This window comes from Hemitrygon akajei, chromosome 7 (genome assembly GCF_048418815.1).
Source record: "Hemitrygon akajei chromosome 7, sHemAka1.3, whole genome shotgun sequence".
Taxonomy (NCBI): Eukaryota; Metazoa; Chordata; class Chondrichthyes; order Myliobatiformes; family Dasyatidae; genus Hemitrygon; species Hemitrygon akajei.
Window position 1 is genome coordinate 116,288,488 of NC_133130.1, and position 19,695 is coordinate 116,308,182.

General features: G+C 38.4%; 1 protein-coding gene across 4 annotated transcripts in view; it reads left to right on the plus strand.

Annotated features, from left to right (window-relative positions):
• LOC140730857 (nuclear receptor-binding protein-like) overlaps positions 1 to 13,948 on the plus strand; it is a 94,966-nt gene extending 81,018 nt beyond the window's left edge. For all 4 annotated transcript variants that reach the window (XM_073051817.1, XM_073051818.1, XM_073051819.1 and 1 more), the window contains 9 exons: positions 23 to 121; positions 3,424 to 3,556; positions 5,099 to 5,201; positions 6,750 to 6,800; positions 6,961 to 7,096; positions 9,649 to 9,702; positions 10,594 to 10,657; positions 11,333 to 11,388; positions 12,340 to 13,948. In XM_073051817.1, coding sequence (XP_072907918.1) covers positions 23 to 121; positions 3,424 to 3,556; positions 5,099 to 5,201; positions 6,750 to 6,800; positions 6,961 to 7,096; positions 9,649 to 9,702; positions 10,594 to 10,657; positions 11,333 to 11,388; positions 12,340 to 12,438 — 795 coding nt within the window. In that variant the 3' untranslated portion in view covers positions 12,439 to 13,948. The remainder of the gene's footprint in view (positions 1 to 22; positions 122 to 3,423; positions 3,557 to 5,098; positions 5,202 to 6,749; positions 6,801 to 6,960; positions 7,097 to 9,648; positions 9,703 to 10,593; positions 10,658 to 11,332; positions 11,389 to 12,339) is intronic.
• Positions 13,949 to 19,695: the final 5,747 nt, after the last annotated feature.

A 19,695-nucleotide genomic window follows, 5' to 3' on the forward strand; every position in this document is an offset into this window, starting at 1 on the left:
CAGTCACTCTTTGCTCTTCTAGATGGCAGTATTGGAGATCCAGGGTAATGGAGACTCATCCTATGTGTCACAAGAAGCAATCAATAATGCAATTCAGTTACTTGAAGACACTCTACAAAGAGTATGTATTGCCGTATTTTACTGAATTTAAGCACAACATTCATTCACTCAGTTGTGAGCTATGCATTTTGTTTGTAGTTTCATCAGACCACGTTTCAATTAGGCTACGTGAAAACTCAATCTGCATGAGGGCATTTGTGATGGTACTGAACTTTACTTTTGCTAATACGACTAGATGTCAGTGATGGAATCAGGTGGTTTCAGATTTTAGATTTCCACTTCATTTAAATTAACTAATTTTTTTTGTAAGTGTATTATTATGTTGGTTAAAATGTGTGGAAAGATGTAAAGTGTTCTTCAGCAAGTTCTTACTTAACATGGAGACATGCATTTCTAAGGCAAGGTGCAGTTGTTTGTGAATTTAATATCACACAGCCAGTCATTAACACCTTCTGAATAGAGTTGGCATCGTAGATGCCCGTCAACTGTTTTCTCACCTGGATTCTCCTGCCACACCCTACACTTAGTCAGTTAATCAACCAGCATGGCTTTGGCACCATGAGGAAACCGGAGTACCCAGGAGAAACGTCATGAGGGAATGTGACAGCACCCAAGGTCAGGATCAAAACTGGGTCTTGAAAGCTGTGAGATGGCAATGCCAACTGCTGTGACATTTTTCCACTCAAAATTTAATTTGGATTACTTGATTCAAAAGAATATAATTATGATATGCTAGTAAAAGACACATTTTATGATGTACTTAAAATTTGTATATTTCCCGTATTATGTTCATTGCTTTTCGTTATTGATCAGCCCACCACCCCACTTTGAGAAGCGTTAATTGAGTACTTCTATTAAGTTACTTTGAGAACAGCTTTCTCATTTAATTTCTTCTTGGCCATGACTGTTTCCAAGGTACTGGGACTTTATTGGCTATAACTTTTCAGCCACGGGTTGAGGACATGGTTGATATTATCTGACTCATTTTATAGCATGCACTTGGCAGAAATCTGTTTAGTGAGTTTGAAATAGATTAGATCAGTGATTTATGTTGCAGATCTATGGAAACAATTGGATATTTGCCATAATCTAATTTAAAACAACTATTTAGATATACTGTTTTTGAGGGTGGGGTATTTTCAAGTGTTCATTCATAAGGATTTGGTTAAATACTATAGGTAGGAACTTATCATCTGCTTTACAAGTGCACCATGACTTTTTTTTTGAGTGATTGAGCAGTGTTGCTTGGTGAAGCTTTTTTTAATTTAATGTGTATGATATTTCCATTAAAGATACAGTGCCTATGAAAAGTATTTGCTCTCTTCTCTCTCCCCCCCCCCCCCCCCCCCCCCCCCCCCGGAAGTTGTGTTTTATTGTTTTACAACATTGAATTATGCACTGGATTTAATTTGACTTTTTTGACACTGTGCAACACAAAAAGTGAAGACAGATCTCTTTGAACTGATCTAAATTAATTACAAATGTAAAGCACAGTAATTGATTGCATTGGTATTCATCCCCATTTAATATGGCAACCAGATCATCACTGGTGCAGCCAATTGGTTTTAGATGTCACAAAATTAGATAAATGGAGATTTGGTTTTGAAGACCTGTGTGCAGACAAGTTGTTTCAATTGACTGTAGTAAAAATACAGTTGTATCTGGAAGGTCTAACTTCTGGTGAGTAGGTACCTTGGCAAAAACTACACCATGAAGACAAAAGAACACTCCAAGCAACTTAATGAAAAGGTTATTGAAAAACACAAGTAAGGAGATGAATACAAGAAGATTTCCAAGTCACTGAATACCCCTTGGAGTACAGTTAAGTCAATCATCAAGAAATGTAAAGAAGATGGCAGGCAGTCTTCAAAAATTGAGTGATCGTGCAAGAAGGGTAAAAAGTGAGGTAGGCCACCAAGTGACCTATGTCAGCTTTAGAGGAGTTACAAGCTTCAATGGCTGAGAAAGGAGAGACTGTGCATACAACTGTTACCCTGGTGCTTCACGAGTTGCAGCTTTATGGCAGAGTGGCAAAGAGAAAGCCACTATTGGGGGGGGGGGGGGAAAGAATCTCACATGAAATGTCAGCTAGAGTTTGCCAGAAGGCCTGTGGGAGACCCTCAAATCAGCTGGAAGAGGGTTCTGTGGTTTGATGAAACCAAAATTGAGTTTTTTGGCCATCAGACTAAACACTATATTTGGTGTAAGCCACACATCATCAAAAACACATCATCCCTACCCTGAAGCATGGTGGTGGCAGCATCATTCTGTGGGGATGCTTCACTGCAGCAGGCCCTGGTAGAGGGTAAAATGAATGTAGCAAAAAATTCTGGAGTAAAACCTGATGCAGTCTGCAAGAGAATTGTGACCTGGGAAATTTGTTTTCCAGCAACACAGTGACCTCAGTATAAAGACAAAACTACACAGGAAAGGCTTATAAACAACAATGTTAATGTCCTGGATTGGCGAAGTCCAAGTGCAGACTTCAATCCAGTTGACAATTTGTGGCTGGACTTGAAAAGGGCTGTTCACTCAAGATCCCCATGCAATCTGACAGAGCTTGAGCAGTTTTATAAAGATGAATGGGGAAAAATTGCAGTGTCCAGATTTGCAAAGCTGATAGAGACCTATCCACACAGACTTAAGGCTGTAATTGCTGCCAAAGGTGCATCCACTAAATATTCACTTGAAGGGGGGGGGGGGGGGGTGTGAATACTTGTGCAATTAATTATTTTGTGTTTTATATTTGTAATGAATTTAGATCACTGTGGAGAGATCTGTTCTCACTTTGACACAAGTCTTTTTTCTTTGATCAGTGTCAAAAAGCCAAATTAAATCCTCTGTGATTCAATGTTGCAAAATATAAAACATGAAAGCTTCCAAGGAGGGGGGGGGATACCTTTTATAGGCACTGTAGCTGATGTAGAAGCGTTTGGATGCTTTAAGACAATACTTGATACTGTATTATTTTAAAAATTGTTAGGTATGATCATGAGTCAGTGGAGTGGCTGTTGTGTGCAAAAACTTTGACTGTTACACTGGAGGTAATCAGAGTATAGATGATCAGTCATTACAGTACATGTACACAAAATAAAAATCCAATCCCATTGCTGCTTGAACTGTTTGAAATGTTACTCTGAAACACAAGGTAGAATTTAATCAGCGTAGTAGAATTGTTTAAGATAAAAAGACTGAACAATGGGAATTGTTACTTTATGCCAAATGTATAGTCCAAAGTTGAGGGTGTACTTACTGAATTAGAGCACTTATTCATAATATGCTCCTAGTGGTAAGAAGCTAGTATAATAGGCCACTGAATATCAGTGGTTTAAATGCACTTTCTCTTGACTCCTTTCATGACAGGAATTTATTCAAAAATGTTTGGAGGTTGATCCTGTTAAACGTCCCACTGCCCGAGAACTACTTTTTCACCCAGCTCTATTTGAAGTACCTTCATTAAAGTTGTTAGCAGCACATTGTATTGTCAGTCATCCTCGTAAGTATTTATGTAAACTTAAATGATCATCTTTGATTCATGTAACACTTTTATTCTGCACTGAATTCTAAAATCTGGAAATTGAACTAAAGACAGAATATGCTAAAAATAAGCAGATCAAGTAATGAAGAAAATGATAAATGTTTTGAGTTGATATATCAAATGTGACTTGATCTTGTTGTGAAACATTAATTTGCAGTAGAATTCAAAATGTTTCTTTACAACTTAAAGGCCTGTAACCCTCTTTGTTTTCATTGAGCTTGGTTTGTGTGCCATATCTTGCAAGAGAAGAATTGAGATAGTTGTTACTTGCTCAATATCCACATTTACAAACTTTATTTGGCTAATTCTCTTTGCATTTGCTGGGATTTCAAAATCCACTCCTTCTCTGCCTGAATTAACTTTTTTATAACTCAGCATGTTAGACAGCATCTGTGGAGGGAAGTGAACAGTCAACATTTTGGGTCGTGACCTTAACCTGGACTGAAGGAGAGGGGGGAGGTCGCCCCCTCTTTAAAGTAGAAGGTGAAGGGAAAGTTTAGAGCGAGAGCTGGTAGCTGATGGGGGATATGAGAGTGCTTTGTATACTAAAGTAGACAGTCACAGTGCATCCTTTGTGCATTTACTTTCATCTTTGTGTTATACATCCATGAAAGTCATGAATGTAAAATAAGCTTGTTGCTTTTGTTTCTTCTAAACATATTTAAGAGTTTGCAAAGTCTTCATAGTGAAATCTGGATTGGAAAAAAATTGGCTATTAGTCCCATAAGTGACTTCATTGCTTTTGTTTCTCATTGTCATCCGAAACACTCCCTCAGCTTGGTCTCCTGACCATAGACAATCTTCTTGTTCTTAGACTGTCATTAATGGAGACATTCCTTCATCATTCTAGCTTCCTTTTCCTTACCTTACCCTGCCCTCCCCCCCAAATATTAATATCTTAATCCTTCTAATGGCTGTTAGGTCACACTTTTATTTGTGTGTGGTTACAGTACCTTTTGCACATTTCTGTAGCCTCTAGTCTTATCTTTGTTCTTACATTCTCCTTTCCTTTCAGTCTGGTTATTATTTCCTAAGTTAACACTTGGAATCATAGAACATTGCAGCACAGAAACAGGCCCTTCAGACCATCTAGTCTGGTGAACTATTAATCAGCTGGTCCTTGATCCTACCCTTCACTACTCCTTCACAACCTTGGTCCCTTGGCTCATTTACTTAGTTTCCTGGTTTTGAAGCTAGCTGCATCATTGACCCTAGAAATATTCAGACGTAGACTACCCCAAAGCTTCCACTTTGCCATGTGGGGGTCCTGGTGCCCCATGAGCCATGCAATTTCTCAAGTACTCCTTGATTTTTGTCACCTTTCTGAAAGGAGTTTTACTTGAATGGCACTGTCTTTATATCTTTTGACTTCTTTAAATAAAGAAAAGCTGTTTGCTTTTGTTTAATTAAATTTACTGTTGGAACAGTTTCTTTGCTATATTGAAATGGATTTCAATTCATTGGCTGAATATGATTTTAATACAGTTTTCTCATTCGTAGATATGATTCCTGAAAATGCTTTGGAAGAAATAACAAAAAACATGGACATGACTGCAGTTCTAGCTGAGATTTTCCACCGTGATGCAGAAGGGGTACAGATCAAGTATGTAGTTCTAACAGATTTTCCACTGTGATGCAGAAGGTTTATAGATCAGGTGTATAGTTCTAACAGAGATTTTCCAGCATGATGCAGAAGGAGTACAGATCGGGTAGGCAGGTACAACCAACATTTTTTATCCCTACTGAAAAGAGCTAAGCTAATTTGATATTTTGACCCATATTTTGATATTGCTGCTAACAATCAGCAAGAAGAACTCTGGGTCAAGCAGCAAGCTCCATTGCAGAGTTTCAACCCCAAATGTTGACAATTCCTTTCCTCCCACACTTAAATTTATTTAGGGATAGTGTGGTTACAGACCCTTTGGACTCAATGAGCCTGCTCTACCCAATGACACCCATAGTGATCAACTAATCTATAGGTCTTTGGAATGTGTTAGAAAATCTGAGCACCCAGAAGAAACCCACGCAGTCAAGGGGAGAATATACAAATTCTTTACAGACATCGGTGGAATTGAACATGAGCCACTGGCACTGTAATAGCATTACACTAACCACTATGCCATCATGCTGCTCAACTTAATGCATTTCTCCACCATTGTTCCAGTATCTATATCCTTACAACATGCAGTTTCATGTCTTCAGCAAACTTAATGTTACATTTGGTCCTTATGGACAGATTCAGATTTAATTATCACATATATTTCCTTTTGGAGCGCTACTAGTTCCTGACAGCCGAGCAGCAAAGGTCCCCTTTGTTCCCATTCTTTGCCTTCTGCAAGTCAGCTAAACTGTTATCCATACTATTATCTGAAATGATCTCATGTTTATTGAAACGTACAGTGGAATGCATCTAAGAATGAGCTGGGGGCAGCCCACAAGTGAATGCCAGCATAGCATGTTCACAATGCTCGGCACATTCAGAAAGTAAATCATTGATATTACTTTCATAATTGCCACACAAAATTGAAACATTCCTTATTGATTGTGAGTCTCTGCTGAACCAGCACTGAACTGATATACTTGTGCCTCCAGTTACTTCCTGCCAAACAAACACACCAATTTGTTCCTGCTGTATTCTGTCACCCAACTCTCAATCTACATTGATACCCTGATTCCACATGCACAGTCTGAACTGGGTGAGGTTCTGTTGTAATATCTACAAATGCTAGGTATAATCCAGGTGTATCTGCACCAATCATTACTGATGCTTTATAGATGTATTTGATTTCATTTTACAATTAAGTTTTTACCTTCAGTTTTGGTTGTACCATTCCTTCACTTTATTTGCAGACAGGCTGCAGTCATCTCAATGAAGTGCAAGTTCATTGATGGGAATCATTGTTTACTAATTTCCTGATACATTACAGAATCTCAAGGTAGTATATGAAGATATATATACACAGAATGCTGGAGGAACTCAGTAGGTCAGGCAGCATCCATGGATATAAACATGAGTTAACAAGCCATTTTTAAATATGTATTTTAGACACCTAATATATTCATGAGATTTAAACTTTTCATTTGAATTTATTTCAAATTAAACAATGTTTTGCATGTTTTCTTAGACCACCTTTTTTTCCCTCACCCACAGATTCTCCCAGTTTCCTGCACTGGAGTTAGATAAATTTTTAGAGGATGTGAGGTAAGCATTCCACAGTAGGGTTGATTTTAATTATAGTAGTTTAGTTTAAATTAAATTCCAGGTTTATTCATTTTAGAAATGAGGTTGAATGACCTGAAAGGAGTTTGTTTTCTATACTGTGTTATATCAGTGACCTTTGATCTTTAACTTCAACCTGAAGGAATGGTATTTATCCTTTGACTGCATTCGGGATGCCCATGCCTCAGCAGCCGCAGCAGGAGACTGTAACGTCACCCATCATCCCACCGTCTGTGAAAACACCTACGCCGGAACCTGCAGAACTGGAGACCAGGAAGGTAAGAAATTACATGCACCCTTAAAGGTTCCAGTCTTTGACCAAATTGCCTTCCAGCTGAGATTGCAGCCTTAGAAACTTTGTTTATGCTCATTTTGGATGTGATGCTTATGTTGACAAAGTCAGATTTGTTATTCATTCCCAATGGGATGAGAGGTGATGATGGGCTCACTTGAATCTTTTAGTTGTTTCCCCATGGTGACAGATTGTTATCAACGAAATATTGAAGCTGCGCTGAGAAAGCAGCACTATAAATCTAGTTACCGTAGATTCCGTACTACAGAGCGCACCTGATTAAAAGCCGCAGGCTCTAATTTTAGAAAGAAAATCAATTTTGTACTTGTACAAGTCGCACCGGATTTTAGGCCGCAGGTGTCCCACGTTGTAATATGAGATATTTACACAGAAAGATATTACACGTGAGGATTTTTTAACTTTTAATTAAATCCGTATGGTAACATAAACAAATACATATTGCAAATGCTTTTTTTCGAACCATGCCTGTAACACGGCTACTTTTAAATATACATACGTATCGGTAACACACAAATTACGTTGCGTATACTTTTTTACTGAACAGTGCACGAACAACATTCCAATATCTCCTAACGACTGGTTAAAAAATATATATACTGCAGCCTACCAGGAAAAGTTATTGATCGCCTTTAACTTAAAAGCAGTGTTCTCGTGCGGGTCTAATGCCGCTCGCCCCCACCTTCCCATTTATCGCAAACCGGTATTTCCCACAAGACGCGGCGAAACCGGATGTGACGTCATAGCATCCCGGGATGTAGTACAGAAAACAAATATAGTTAAAACACTTCTAACTTTAACTAGAAAATACTAACAAATGAATTACTAAGCGAAAATATTATAAATTAAATAACTGCCATAAAGGCAGCACAATGCTTTTCTTCGAGTGTTTTCCATGTTGATGAGGGTGAGTACAAATGACTGATTTACAATAATTTAATTGTGAAAGTGCACTTGATTTATCGTACAATTTCATTGGACCTCTGTGAACTACTCATCAATTTTATTGGTCTACTGTTAACGAGGCAAAATGTTTTTGGCGGCATGAAAAAAAAACATGCATTAGCCGCACCGTAGTAAAAGCCGCAGTGTTCAAAGCTGTTCAAAGCGTGGGAAAAAAGTAGCGGCTTATAATCCGGCATCTATGGTAGTCTATTCCTAATTGCTGAAGATCTTTTGCCAGGTTTTATCACTATACAGTACACTTTGAGAATTGTATTCACGTGCATAGCCACTATGCATTGATTTGGAAAGGAAGCAAATTACAGTGGTTTCAGTCCTAGATTTTCCAAATATTTCAGCGAATTAGTTCCAATCAGTAATCTTTTGTATTTGTTGACAAACAAAAGAAAATCTGCAGATGCTGGCAATCCAATCAACACACACAAGATGCTGAAGGCACTCAGCAGGCTAGGCAGCATCTATGAAAAAGAGTACAGTTGGCATTTTGGGCTGAGATCCTTCTGGAGGACTGGAGAGAAAAAAACTGAGTAGTAGATTTAAAAGGTGGGGGGGAGGGGAGTGAGAAACACAAGGCGATAGGTGAATTCTGAAGAGGGAGGGATGAAGTAAAGAGCTGGGAAGCTAATTGGTGAAAGACAGAAAACCATGGAAGAAAGAAAAGGGAAGAGGAGCACCAGAGGGGGAGACGATGGGCGGGCAAGGAGATAAGGTGAGAGAGCGAGAGAGAGAGAAAAGGGAATGGGAAATGATGGAGAAGGGAGGTGGGGGGGCATTACCGGAAGCTCGAGAGATCTATGTTCATGCCATCAGGTTGGAGGCTACCCAGATGGAATACAATATGTTGTTCCTCCAACCGGAGTGTGGCCTCATCATGACAGTGATGAGGCAAACAACTCCTATTCATTCATATTCAAATCTGAAAATGCTGGAAAATTAGCAGGGCAGGCAAATCTGTTGAAAAAAGTTTCAGGGTGATCATAGAAAATCCTAAGGGGGCTTGCCAAAGTAGATGATGCTTTTATCAGAGATTTTCAAATGGAGGAGCGGGGTGGCATAGTTTCAAGATAAGGCAATAGTCAAGGTATTTTAGAATTTCTTCACCCATGGAAGTTGTGAAGGCCAAATCATGATAAATATTCAAAACTTTTGAATATTTGAAAATTCAAGGCATTGGGACGGAGGGTCTGTGATAGAGAATGTGAAGCCTGCATTGGTCTATCAAAATGGTAGGTCAGGTGGCCTATTCTTACTTATGTCTTCTTGAGTGCCTTTGTCAGAATTGGGAAGGAGAAAGCTTTTCAATAATGGTTTCAGATAATAAATAGAATTGTTTGTTTAATTAAGCCTAAAAACCCACACTCAATGTTTTAAGAATATCATCTGCTCTGTCATCAGATTTCTGAATAGTACAGGAACACACCTTGTAATTCCAAATCTTTGCTATTTTTGGTGTGATTTTAAAGTAATATTTGTATACGACCACCATGAAGCAAATTTCATGATATATGTCAGTGATAAACCTGATTCTCAGCCTGTTTTTTTAAACTTGATTTTCAGGTTGTTCAGATGCAATGCAATATTGAGCCAGTTGATGAAGGAGCCAAACATCATGTAAGCTTTTTTCATTGTTAATAAGCATGTTGCATCGAATGAGCTTAAGTACAGATGTATTCATCATAACAAATATTTATTTTCAGTGTATTCATTTTCTGTGACGATTAATTGTTTTCTATGTATGACACTGTTCACATTGTCAGAATATAGCCACTGATACACAATTTACTGATTATCTTAATCCTCATTTGCCTCAAAATTCTAATAAAGTAATACTAATATACTGATTAACATCTATCAGAACCTTTTGCTTAAAAAAATCTGCCCCCTATCTTCCACAATGATTGATCTAAAAGTTAGAAGTTGTTTATCAACTCTAAAATTATTTAAACTCATAAGTATTTTAAGTATTTCATGTAAAAGTAACTGTGTCAAAGTATCAGGGAAGCAAAATTCATTTTTTAAAATAAAAATGTGGATGTTAAGAATATCCCAAGAGCATTTGTGCTTAGCACATCTGTTGGATGACTGTTGGAGGTGACCCTGTACTTGCTTTCTAACAGACTGATGAAGAATCTTTCCCAGATCTACCCCCATTCTACCCATGTCAATCCAGATGTGCGTAGGACCTATCTGGCAATTCAGATGGTCCTGCCAATAGATTCTATTTTTTTAATGTTCTAAGTTATATCAGTTAACATACATTGAACAAAAATTGAGCCTCACTATTGCTGATTTTTGCCAGTAATCCCTTATTTTAATTTGTTGCATTTAATAGTTTTTAAATTGCAAATAAACTGATCAGTTCAAAATATCACAGGATCAAAACCTGTTATGTCAATGGAAAAAGTGATGATGAATTTTTGAAGCTGCATTGTTAGGAAAATAAGTTCAGAGGGAAAAAGATAGAGGAGGTATTTATACTGATGTGATTGTTTTTTCCTTCAGTTAACTCTACTCTTGAAACTGGAAGACAAGCTAAACCGACACCTCAGCTGTGATTTGTTGCCTAGTATGTATTATTCTGATCATTGCTTTGTGCAAATGAAGATTTTGGTTCTTTGCAAAGATGCCCAAGATCTATTTGATGTTACAAAATTTAAATTACCAGTTCAAGAAAGTAATTTAGTGGTGAGGGCAAATATTGATTTGTAGTTTATTCCCCTTTGGAGACCATTGTGTTCTGGGATAGTGCACTTCAGGTTTAAGTCCTGGAATAGTCAAGATTATCAGTGACATCAATGAAAACCAACTAGTAATTCCAATAAAAACAATGTGCAGCCTCTGGGCTCAAGTAGTCAGAACTGGATTTCAAAACTTGTAAGATGAAACACTGTAAATTGCCTGAAGGACTTAAAACTCACAAGATTATTTTTAACAAGTTATAAATATTTCATGAATGAAGAAAATAAAACCTATTAGTTATGTTTAGAAATACAGAATTCAAAAAGAGCAGACAGGAGAAAATCTGCAGATGCTAGAAATCTAAGCAACACATACAAAATACTGGGGGTCTCAGCCCGTAATGTCGACTGTACTCTTCCATGGATGCAGCCTGGCCTGCTGAGTTCCTCCAGCATTTTGTGTGTGTTGCTCCAAAAAGAGCAGGCTAGCTATGATTACTAAACATGTGAATACTGGATGTCCAAGTACGGTCAGTAATATTGATGCTAATGTTTCTTTATAGATGAGAGCTGCCAGGAGCTGGCAGCAGAACTTGTTCAGTTGGGATTTATCAGTGAGGTAGGTGACTTAATTTTGCTTTTCAAATTTTGAAATGTCTACACAGCATTATCTTTCTGTTGTTCTCTCTTGTAAGTTCTTTATATTGACTATTAATATCACCACTCAATTTCATTGAGATGGTTAATTGACAGTTGTGCAAAGTTTGATACAAATCACTTTTTGAACCAGAATCCATTATCATTCATACTTTTGGGCATGTGCATAAACATTTCAGTATTTTTGTCATGTTGCAATTTTCAATTCTTAGGAGAAACTAGATGGCCCTGGAGAGATACAGTAGAAGTGGATCCTTCAACACTGATCTCATTTTTCTGCTCCTCTTCCTCCCCCCATTCTACCACTTGCCTGCACACGGGAGCATTTTCAAGTGAATGATTAATCTGCACACTTTTAGGATGTGGGAGAGAACTGGAGCAAGCAGACAAAACCCATACACTCACAGGGAAAACAAGAGGAAATGTGTGAACTCCAGGCAGACAGCACCAAGATTGGGATTGAAGTCTATTCTCTGCCACTTCTGGGATAGTGCACTCCGTGTTTAAATCTTGGAATAGTCAAGATTATCTGGAGGGCTATATGGTAGAAATTATACTGGGATTGCTGTTTACTAATGCAAGTCATTAAATAGGCAATTAAGTTGCCTTTTTTTAAAATGGAGGAAAGTAAATTAAGATACTGGGTTGGCATGGTAGTGTAGCAGTTAGCATTATTCCTATTGCATCACCAGCAACCTGGGTTCAGTTGCACCGCTGTCTGTATGGAGTATGTACATTCTCCCTGTGACCGCATCCAAATCCAAACAAGTTAATTGGTCATATGGGTATAATTGGTGGAACGGGCTTGTTTGGCTATTACTGTGCTAAATTTCTGAATAAATATGAAAATTTTGTTTTAGTTTTATGGCATTTTTGTGTTGATCATGATTGCTTCTTCCCATCTTTTGAACAGATTGATCAGAGTCGATTAACCACCTTGCTTGAAGATGCCTTCAGCAAATTCTTCTATAATCGGAATGGTTCCCTATCCGATGTCACAGTCTCTTCATAGCTACAGATTCATTGTGTGGTACAACTACTTCATCACCAGTCTTCAATGGACGAAAGGGGATATCACAGGAAGCCACAGGCTCAATTGCATGTCGTAGTGTGGTGATGTTGAGTTCCCCATTTACAAATGGTGAACATCCCACCACTGAAAAGTTCTGTTGTCAGTATTATGTCCCATCTGTGCTTCACCCTGTGACTATCGTATTTTATTTAGCAGTAAGACTTGCAGAGCGCTGCCACATTGGAAAGGCGCTTTTCTCTGTACTGAGGTAAAGGCGGGCTGGAAGTAGGGTTTGGGATGGTGGGGGGAAGGGAAAGAGGCTGTTTAATCTGAATGTGGAGACTGTGAAGGAGACTGTGCGAGGTCTGCACCGAGTGAAGAATCACTTGCTATGTTATTGTGAACTTTTGTATCGCTTTATATATGCCAGTAATGTGCATGTTTCTTCTGTTGTATAATCTTTGCAAATTTGTTTTTCAAGATCCAGAATGCTCGGTGATTTTAAATGACAGTGTTCTTACAAATGCATTTAAGAGGCCATGTCTATGAAAGTTCCCACTATTTTTCAGTGTTGAACTTGTTTAATGGCATAGCTTTTGTGCACATGAAAGTGGGGAATGTGATGGCCATTAAACCAGCAAATGATCTAATCTTTTTACTTCACCAGTTTAGTGTACTTGAGTGGTTAGTCAAAGTTGGATGAATTGTTCTGGATCAAACATAAAATCAGGTGTACTGTTTTTGCTTTAAAGTGTCTAGAATGCCTGATCCAGAAATGAAAAATTCTTTGTCAGTTACAAGTCTTGAGAAGATTCAGCTGATACACCGGGGCTGCCTTTGTTTAAACTGAATGCTTTATTGAAGCCTTCCTTCCCAATATTCCCAATCTCTTTCTCCTCTTCCCCTTAAAGCTGTAAAGTCTGTAAAGTTGAGCATTGATACTGTTATGTACTCCATATTATGTATTACTTTGGGTTGTGCGGCTGAGGTTGTGTAATAGTTCTGATGGTTCTTTTGTCATGGCACATTTAGTAAAACATTTGTTAGCCATGTATTTCTGTAAGGTCTGTTGGCCAAAGGAAGTTGAGGTGACTTGTATTTTGTGTCTTATATTTTGAGCCAAATAGTGTACAGTGAGCTAATAATAAGCACAATTGGTTGTTTTGGTTTGCAAGTATCATGAAGGGTCAATTCCACTTGCAAAAACCAATTTGCCAGTAACCATTTCTGATTGTCTTGCATTTTGTCATTTTAGTTATAGTTTTGGTATAAGTGTGGAATGTTTTTCAACCCTTTCTGCATTTAGACAATGGAATTTTGAGATAAAGGGAACTGAGATTGGTAATTGTTATAAAGAAAAAAAATATTGGGCTGGGTCAGGAGAGCCTGGGTATAATTGGGATCTCTAATTTTTGGAGAATGGCAAACCACTGTATTGTGACATTGTTCAAAGCCCAAACTGCATTTAATGCAGCATTCACTGAAGCAAATATATTGTACCGAAAAAGCAGTGTGTGACTATTCCTTTGTTATTCACCCTTCTGAATTGTGCAGCAAGCTATCTCTTTGGAGTTCATTCATGAATGTTTCTCTCGATTGCTCCTGTCATGTAGTTCCTGTAAATAAATGGTTGAATAGCAGGAAGCTCAATCATGCTGTAATACTAAAAACTTGAAAAGTAGGCCATGTATCTGCACTAATTGTCACAGTTCATGCATAGACATACGTGGGGCTGGGGGGTGGTGGAGAGAAGAGACAAAATTCTTTTGCTTGTCATCTGTGGAGCTCTTGGGGAATCAGTTCAAAAACTTTGATGTCCAAACACTGAAGATGTGATTTCAGTTAACGAACCTTGTGCAAATAGACTTTTACATTTAGGCTACATCCACACTAGACTGGATAATTTTGAAAATGCCGGTTTCACGTAAAAATGATAGGCGTCCACACTGTGTTTTTAAAAATATCTCTGTCTACATTGAAACGGATATTTTGGCGAATCTCCTCCTACTGTGCAGGACACATTTACTAAAAGCAAGCGACATGTTTTGAGTCGAATCTCGCTGTGAAAGACAGTGCGTGTTTGTTCAGTTACAGACTAGAAAAACATAAATGACGGGCAGCTGTTGGCTCTCGTGCAGGAGGACTTAAAACTTTAAAAAAACAAATACTGGAACGTATGGAGGCAACTGACAGGGAGTTCACGGACAGTATGACCCGGCTGACGACGAACATTGAAAAACTGACAGTCTGTTGCATTAATAAAGCACCTTGTTAAATGTGTAAAACATGTCTGCATCAGTATTATCTATTTCCATACAGTGTTACTTTAGGCTGTTACACATCTATTGTCAGAGAAGTACTTGCATAAATAGGGAAACCACCTTCATACAAGCAAGGACAGAAAACAGGGCAAAGTGGGTATACTTATTTAGTCAGTAAGTTATGGGTCAAAGTATTTAGTGAGTACATTTCTAACTCTTCTGGCTTTAGTCTCGTTGCCATCTGTTCTGAAATTGTTAGGTTGCGTTCAAGAAAACAATGAAATGGCACACTGCCGTCTGAGAGCATTTTCAGATTTCTCTGGTTACCCCATCCACACTGATCTGCCCGAGTGGCGTTTTCAAAATTACACACTTTGGAGAACGTTTCTGAAAATCTGCAGTTTCGGGGGACAAAAACGCTGTTTTAGTGTGGATGGAGGGTAAAAACGAAGAGAAATGCTTCGGTTACTGATTTATCCAATGTATTGTGGATGTAGCCTTAAGCTCTGTCACCCTGCTTGAGTCAGATAATTAATAGGGCAATTAACAGCTTGCTAATATGTCAAAGCCAATCATTGAAAGATTAGTATTACACAGGGATTACACAGTTGACCACTAAATAAATCACTCCATTGAGTGGGGTTGAAGCAAACCAGTTTCTAGACAATCACTGAATGTAAAAATCATTCTTCCATTTGTGGAACCTGGCAATCATAAATTGCATGCCCTTCCTCTTCATGGGTGTGGACTCCTGAATCACCTGCTTTGAGTGTGTAGGTTGTGCTAACCATCTTGTGCTTGATCAGCAAGTGATACTTAAGTTTGGATACAGCTTGAGGCTCTGTTTCATAGCCGTGAAGTTGTATTACCCCATCACCATGTGATCTGTCTTTTACAACTTTTGGTTCAGCATATTGTATAAAGTTACAACTTAGCCTGTTTAAGAACAGGTAGCGCTGAATTGTACAAAAATCTCAATTCCATTCAGATTTCTATTGGAAATTAAGCTAGTAAGACTAGTGTCCCATTTGGAGCTACACTGGATAATTTAACCTACAAATGCACAAATTAAACTTGTATGTTCTTCAGTACTTTTGTACATGATAGCATTGACACAGAGCTAAAGTTCCAGTTCTCATGCTATGCAATCAACTTCCTATCCCTTGCCCCTCTCACCCCCAACACTTGATAAGTTGCATTGATTTCACCTCCATTTACCTTTGAAACAGAAAACAAACTTTGTTTCTTTGCTGAACTTTTATTTTCATTTACCAATTGAGGTGGTGTTAACAGTTCCTGTCAGTCGTAGTGGCATATACCGGTAATCTGTTTGTTTCATCTCACAGAATTTAAAATAATGGGTTTGCAATGATTTTGGAAATCACATGGATGTTGGATTATGCATGAATTATTTGGACTTGTAATAGTTTATTGGGCCTGTTTTTTAGGCACCCAGGGAGACTGCAAATACAAAAGATTATCTTGTCCTTTACTTTTCCCCAAATAATTGGCGCTCAAAGAGTTAAGAGTCCAGACTGAAACACTAAGTGTCTTTGAACTTTATAAATTGTTTTAAAATCCATGTCATGCTACTTTGCAGCAGAGATGTACTTTCATGTTTGTAATATAAACTGCTTGCTTTTTTAAAATTCAGTAACTTGTGTTACACAATAGAAATTTAATGATTACTTTCCGAATACACCGAGGACCAATGGGTACAATAATTTTATGGCTCTCTTTAGAAAAAAGTACCTTTTTTTAAAAAAAACTGTTTATTTCAGTAGTCCTTTCAGCATGGTGGAGGGTTTTCCTTTGAGGAACAAGAAATTAATCAGGCTGTATAACCCTATTCAATGTATTTTGCAAAGTAGTTGGCTGAATAATGAGATTTTAACTGCAGAATTGAGTAATTATTTCTGTGGAACAATCCAACACAACGGCAAGTACCTTGTACATTTTGTTTTAATCAATTTGAAGTTTAATTATCATTCAACCATACATGAATAAAGCCAAATGAAAGTGTTCCTCCTGGGCCAAGATACAAAACACACTGAGAACAATCATACACAGCTCAAGGCGTATTTAAGAAAGCAAGCAAACATAGTCACACAATATATAGCCCAAGTCCCTGAGTGACATATCCTATAAATTGATGGTGCATCAGTGTTACTGGCAAGAACAAGCAGTTCTCAGCTGTCTGCAGACAAACGTATCATCACACAATCCAGCTTGTCATTCCACCAGTTGAACACCGGGAGGCAGCACCAATGGGAGGGACCAACCCTCAACTCAGCATGGATGTGTGCTGCACTGCCTCGGTGTCTCCTGTCTTGGAATGCTGAGGCATAGTCCTCACCACAATTGAGGTCACACAGCTCCCCTGCCATCTTCTCACCAATAAACAAGGGAAAAGGACTTGCAGCATTTTATATTACCAATGTACACTGTGGTCTTGAGATTGCAAGAGAAGCATCACTGTTAGACTGCACGCTGCCTTCATGCGTCAATTCCAATGCCTTCCTGTAGCAGGCAGGAACATGGTCCACACCAAGTCCAGCTCCTGTAGCTCTGCCAACGAGCAGCTTATTGATGGGGTAGACCTGTAGTACTTGAATTTCTTAATGTCCAGCATTGTCCTGTGATTGTACAGCTGACGTTTAAAGATAACAAAAGGCACCTTTGGTTGACCCCTGAGAGTCCACTGCGCCTGAACGTGCCACCATCTTATCAGATTAAAGTTCAAGTTATTCATTTACCACCGGCTGGTGGTGTAGTGGCATCTGCACCGTACTTCGAGGTGAGTGGTCCTGGGTTTGAATCTGACCAACTCCTTTCACACACTGTGCTGGGTTGAGTGTTGAGCTAGTAACTCAGCCTCGTTTAAAAAAAATAGATGAATGCTAAAGAAACATCAAGGTTGCTGCCCAAAGCGCAGAGGGGAACAACTATTTTTATGTTTTCATTTTATCGCTGCTTTGATTCATGCACAAGAAATGAATGAGTTAGGTTGCCCATTCCAAAATTCAGAGGCCGAGCGAGAGTCAACCATTTTGTGGATCTAGCACAGAGACAAGATTAACTTCATTTAAATTCTTAATGCTGTGAATTAAATTGAAATTTAATCTGTGGATTATTAGGTTAGGCGACTTCATCATTTTGATATGTTTACAATTTTGCTATCATGCTGCTTTAGGCTTGCTGAATGCGGCATGGTAGTGTAGCAGTTAATGCAATTGTTTTACAGTGCAGTAATCATTGAGGTTTGATTCCCACCACTTCATGGAGTTACTTTACTTTAATGTCACCAAACAATTGATACCAGAGCGTACAATCATCACAGTGATATTTGTTTCTGCGCTTTGCACTCCCTGAAGTACAAATCAAAGTAAATATAATAAAAATTTTAATAATAAATCATAATTAGAAAATAGAAAAGGGAAAGTAAGGTAGTGCAAGTCGGGTCTGGATATTTGGAAGGTACGGCCCAGATACGGGTCAGGATCTGTTCAGTAGTCTTATCACAGTTGGAAAGAAGCTGTTCCGAAATCTGGCCATACGAATCTTCATGCTCCTGAACCTGCTCCCGGAGGGAAGTGGGACAAAAAGTGTGTTGGCTGGGTGGTTCTTGTCCTTGATTATCCTGGCAGCACTGCTCCGACAGCGTGCGGTATAAAGTGAGTCCAAGGATAGAAGATTGGTTTGTGTGATGATAGCATGTTCTTCCCATGACTGAGTTTTCTCCAGGTGTCTGGTTTTCTCCCACATTCCAAAGACTTACTGTTCGGGTAAGTGAGTTGTGAGCATGCTATGGTGTCACCGAAAGTGTGGCAACACTCGTGATAAGGCACAATCCTCAGGCTGTTAATTATTGACACACAACAACAAACAGCAAACAACAGGCGTTTGCTAAGATGCTTCAATGTACATGTGACAAACTAAACCTTTTTATCTTTTATCCATTGTTAACTTAGCAGAAACATTTATCATACCTATTTTTCCATTTGTATCTAAAGAATGGGTCGCAGTAGCTTTGTGAATTTTGGCCACATTCTGTATTTCAATGCATTATTTAATCCACTGCCTTACAGCATGATGCAAGGTGAGTTAAGTTAAACCATCACAAGTCAGTGTATTATAAACAATCTACCCCACAAAAACTGGGACATTTTGTTCTATTTAGCTTTATTAGCATAAGATATAGGTGCAATAAATTGTGAAGAGAGAATACATGTTCAGATATTTTCATTCTCAAATGATTGTAAGTGAACCTCTTGCACTGTTTAAGTATTATCTATTTCTGAATATTCAAATTAAATGTATTATCTAAGTACACACTCTACTGTGCAAAAGTATTAGGCACTCCAGAGTTTTATAGAAATTTTGTTTTAGATGTTTTTTCTTCTGCATTAGTGTCAGTAGAAAAGAGCAAATTTTTTGTATTTCTTTAAAGAAAACAACATATTAAGTAATAGACCACCTTTCAAATAAATACTTGATTACTTTGCAGTTACAGAGCCTTGTGCATGATTAAAGAAAGATAACAAACTGAATGTTAATGACCAATTCCATCCTGAGTTGAATGAACTAAACTGATTAACTGGAGCCATTGCAGAAGGAATTAAACTTGGAAAAGGGTAGTCAGACTAAAAGATACGACAGTTTAGCCTTCAAATTGTCGGTTTTTACACCACGGCAAGAGTGAGCATTGCAACAAGACACAAGGTGGTCATCCTGTATCAGCACGGTCTGCCCAAGCAGACATTTGGTGGCCTACAGGACTTTCACGATGTGCTGTCCAAGGTCTTCTGAAGAAACACAAAAAAATAGGCATAGCTGAGGACCAGAAACACAGTGGTCAGCCACTGAATTGGAGTGCAGTAGGTGGGAGATGCACCATATTGTCCCTTCCAAATCAGAAGTCCAGCACTGCTATGAGCTCTGAACTCACAGAAACCACTGAAACCCATGTACATCCCTCTACTGCCTGGAGAAGTCT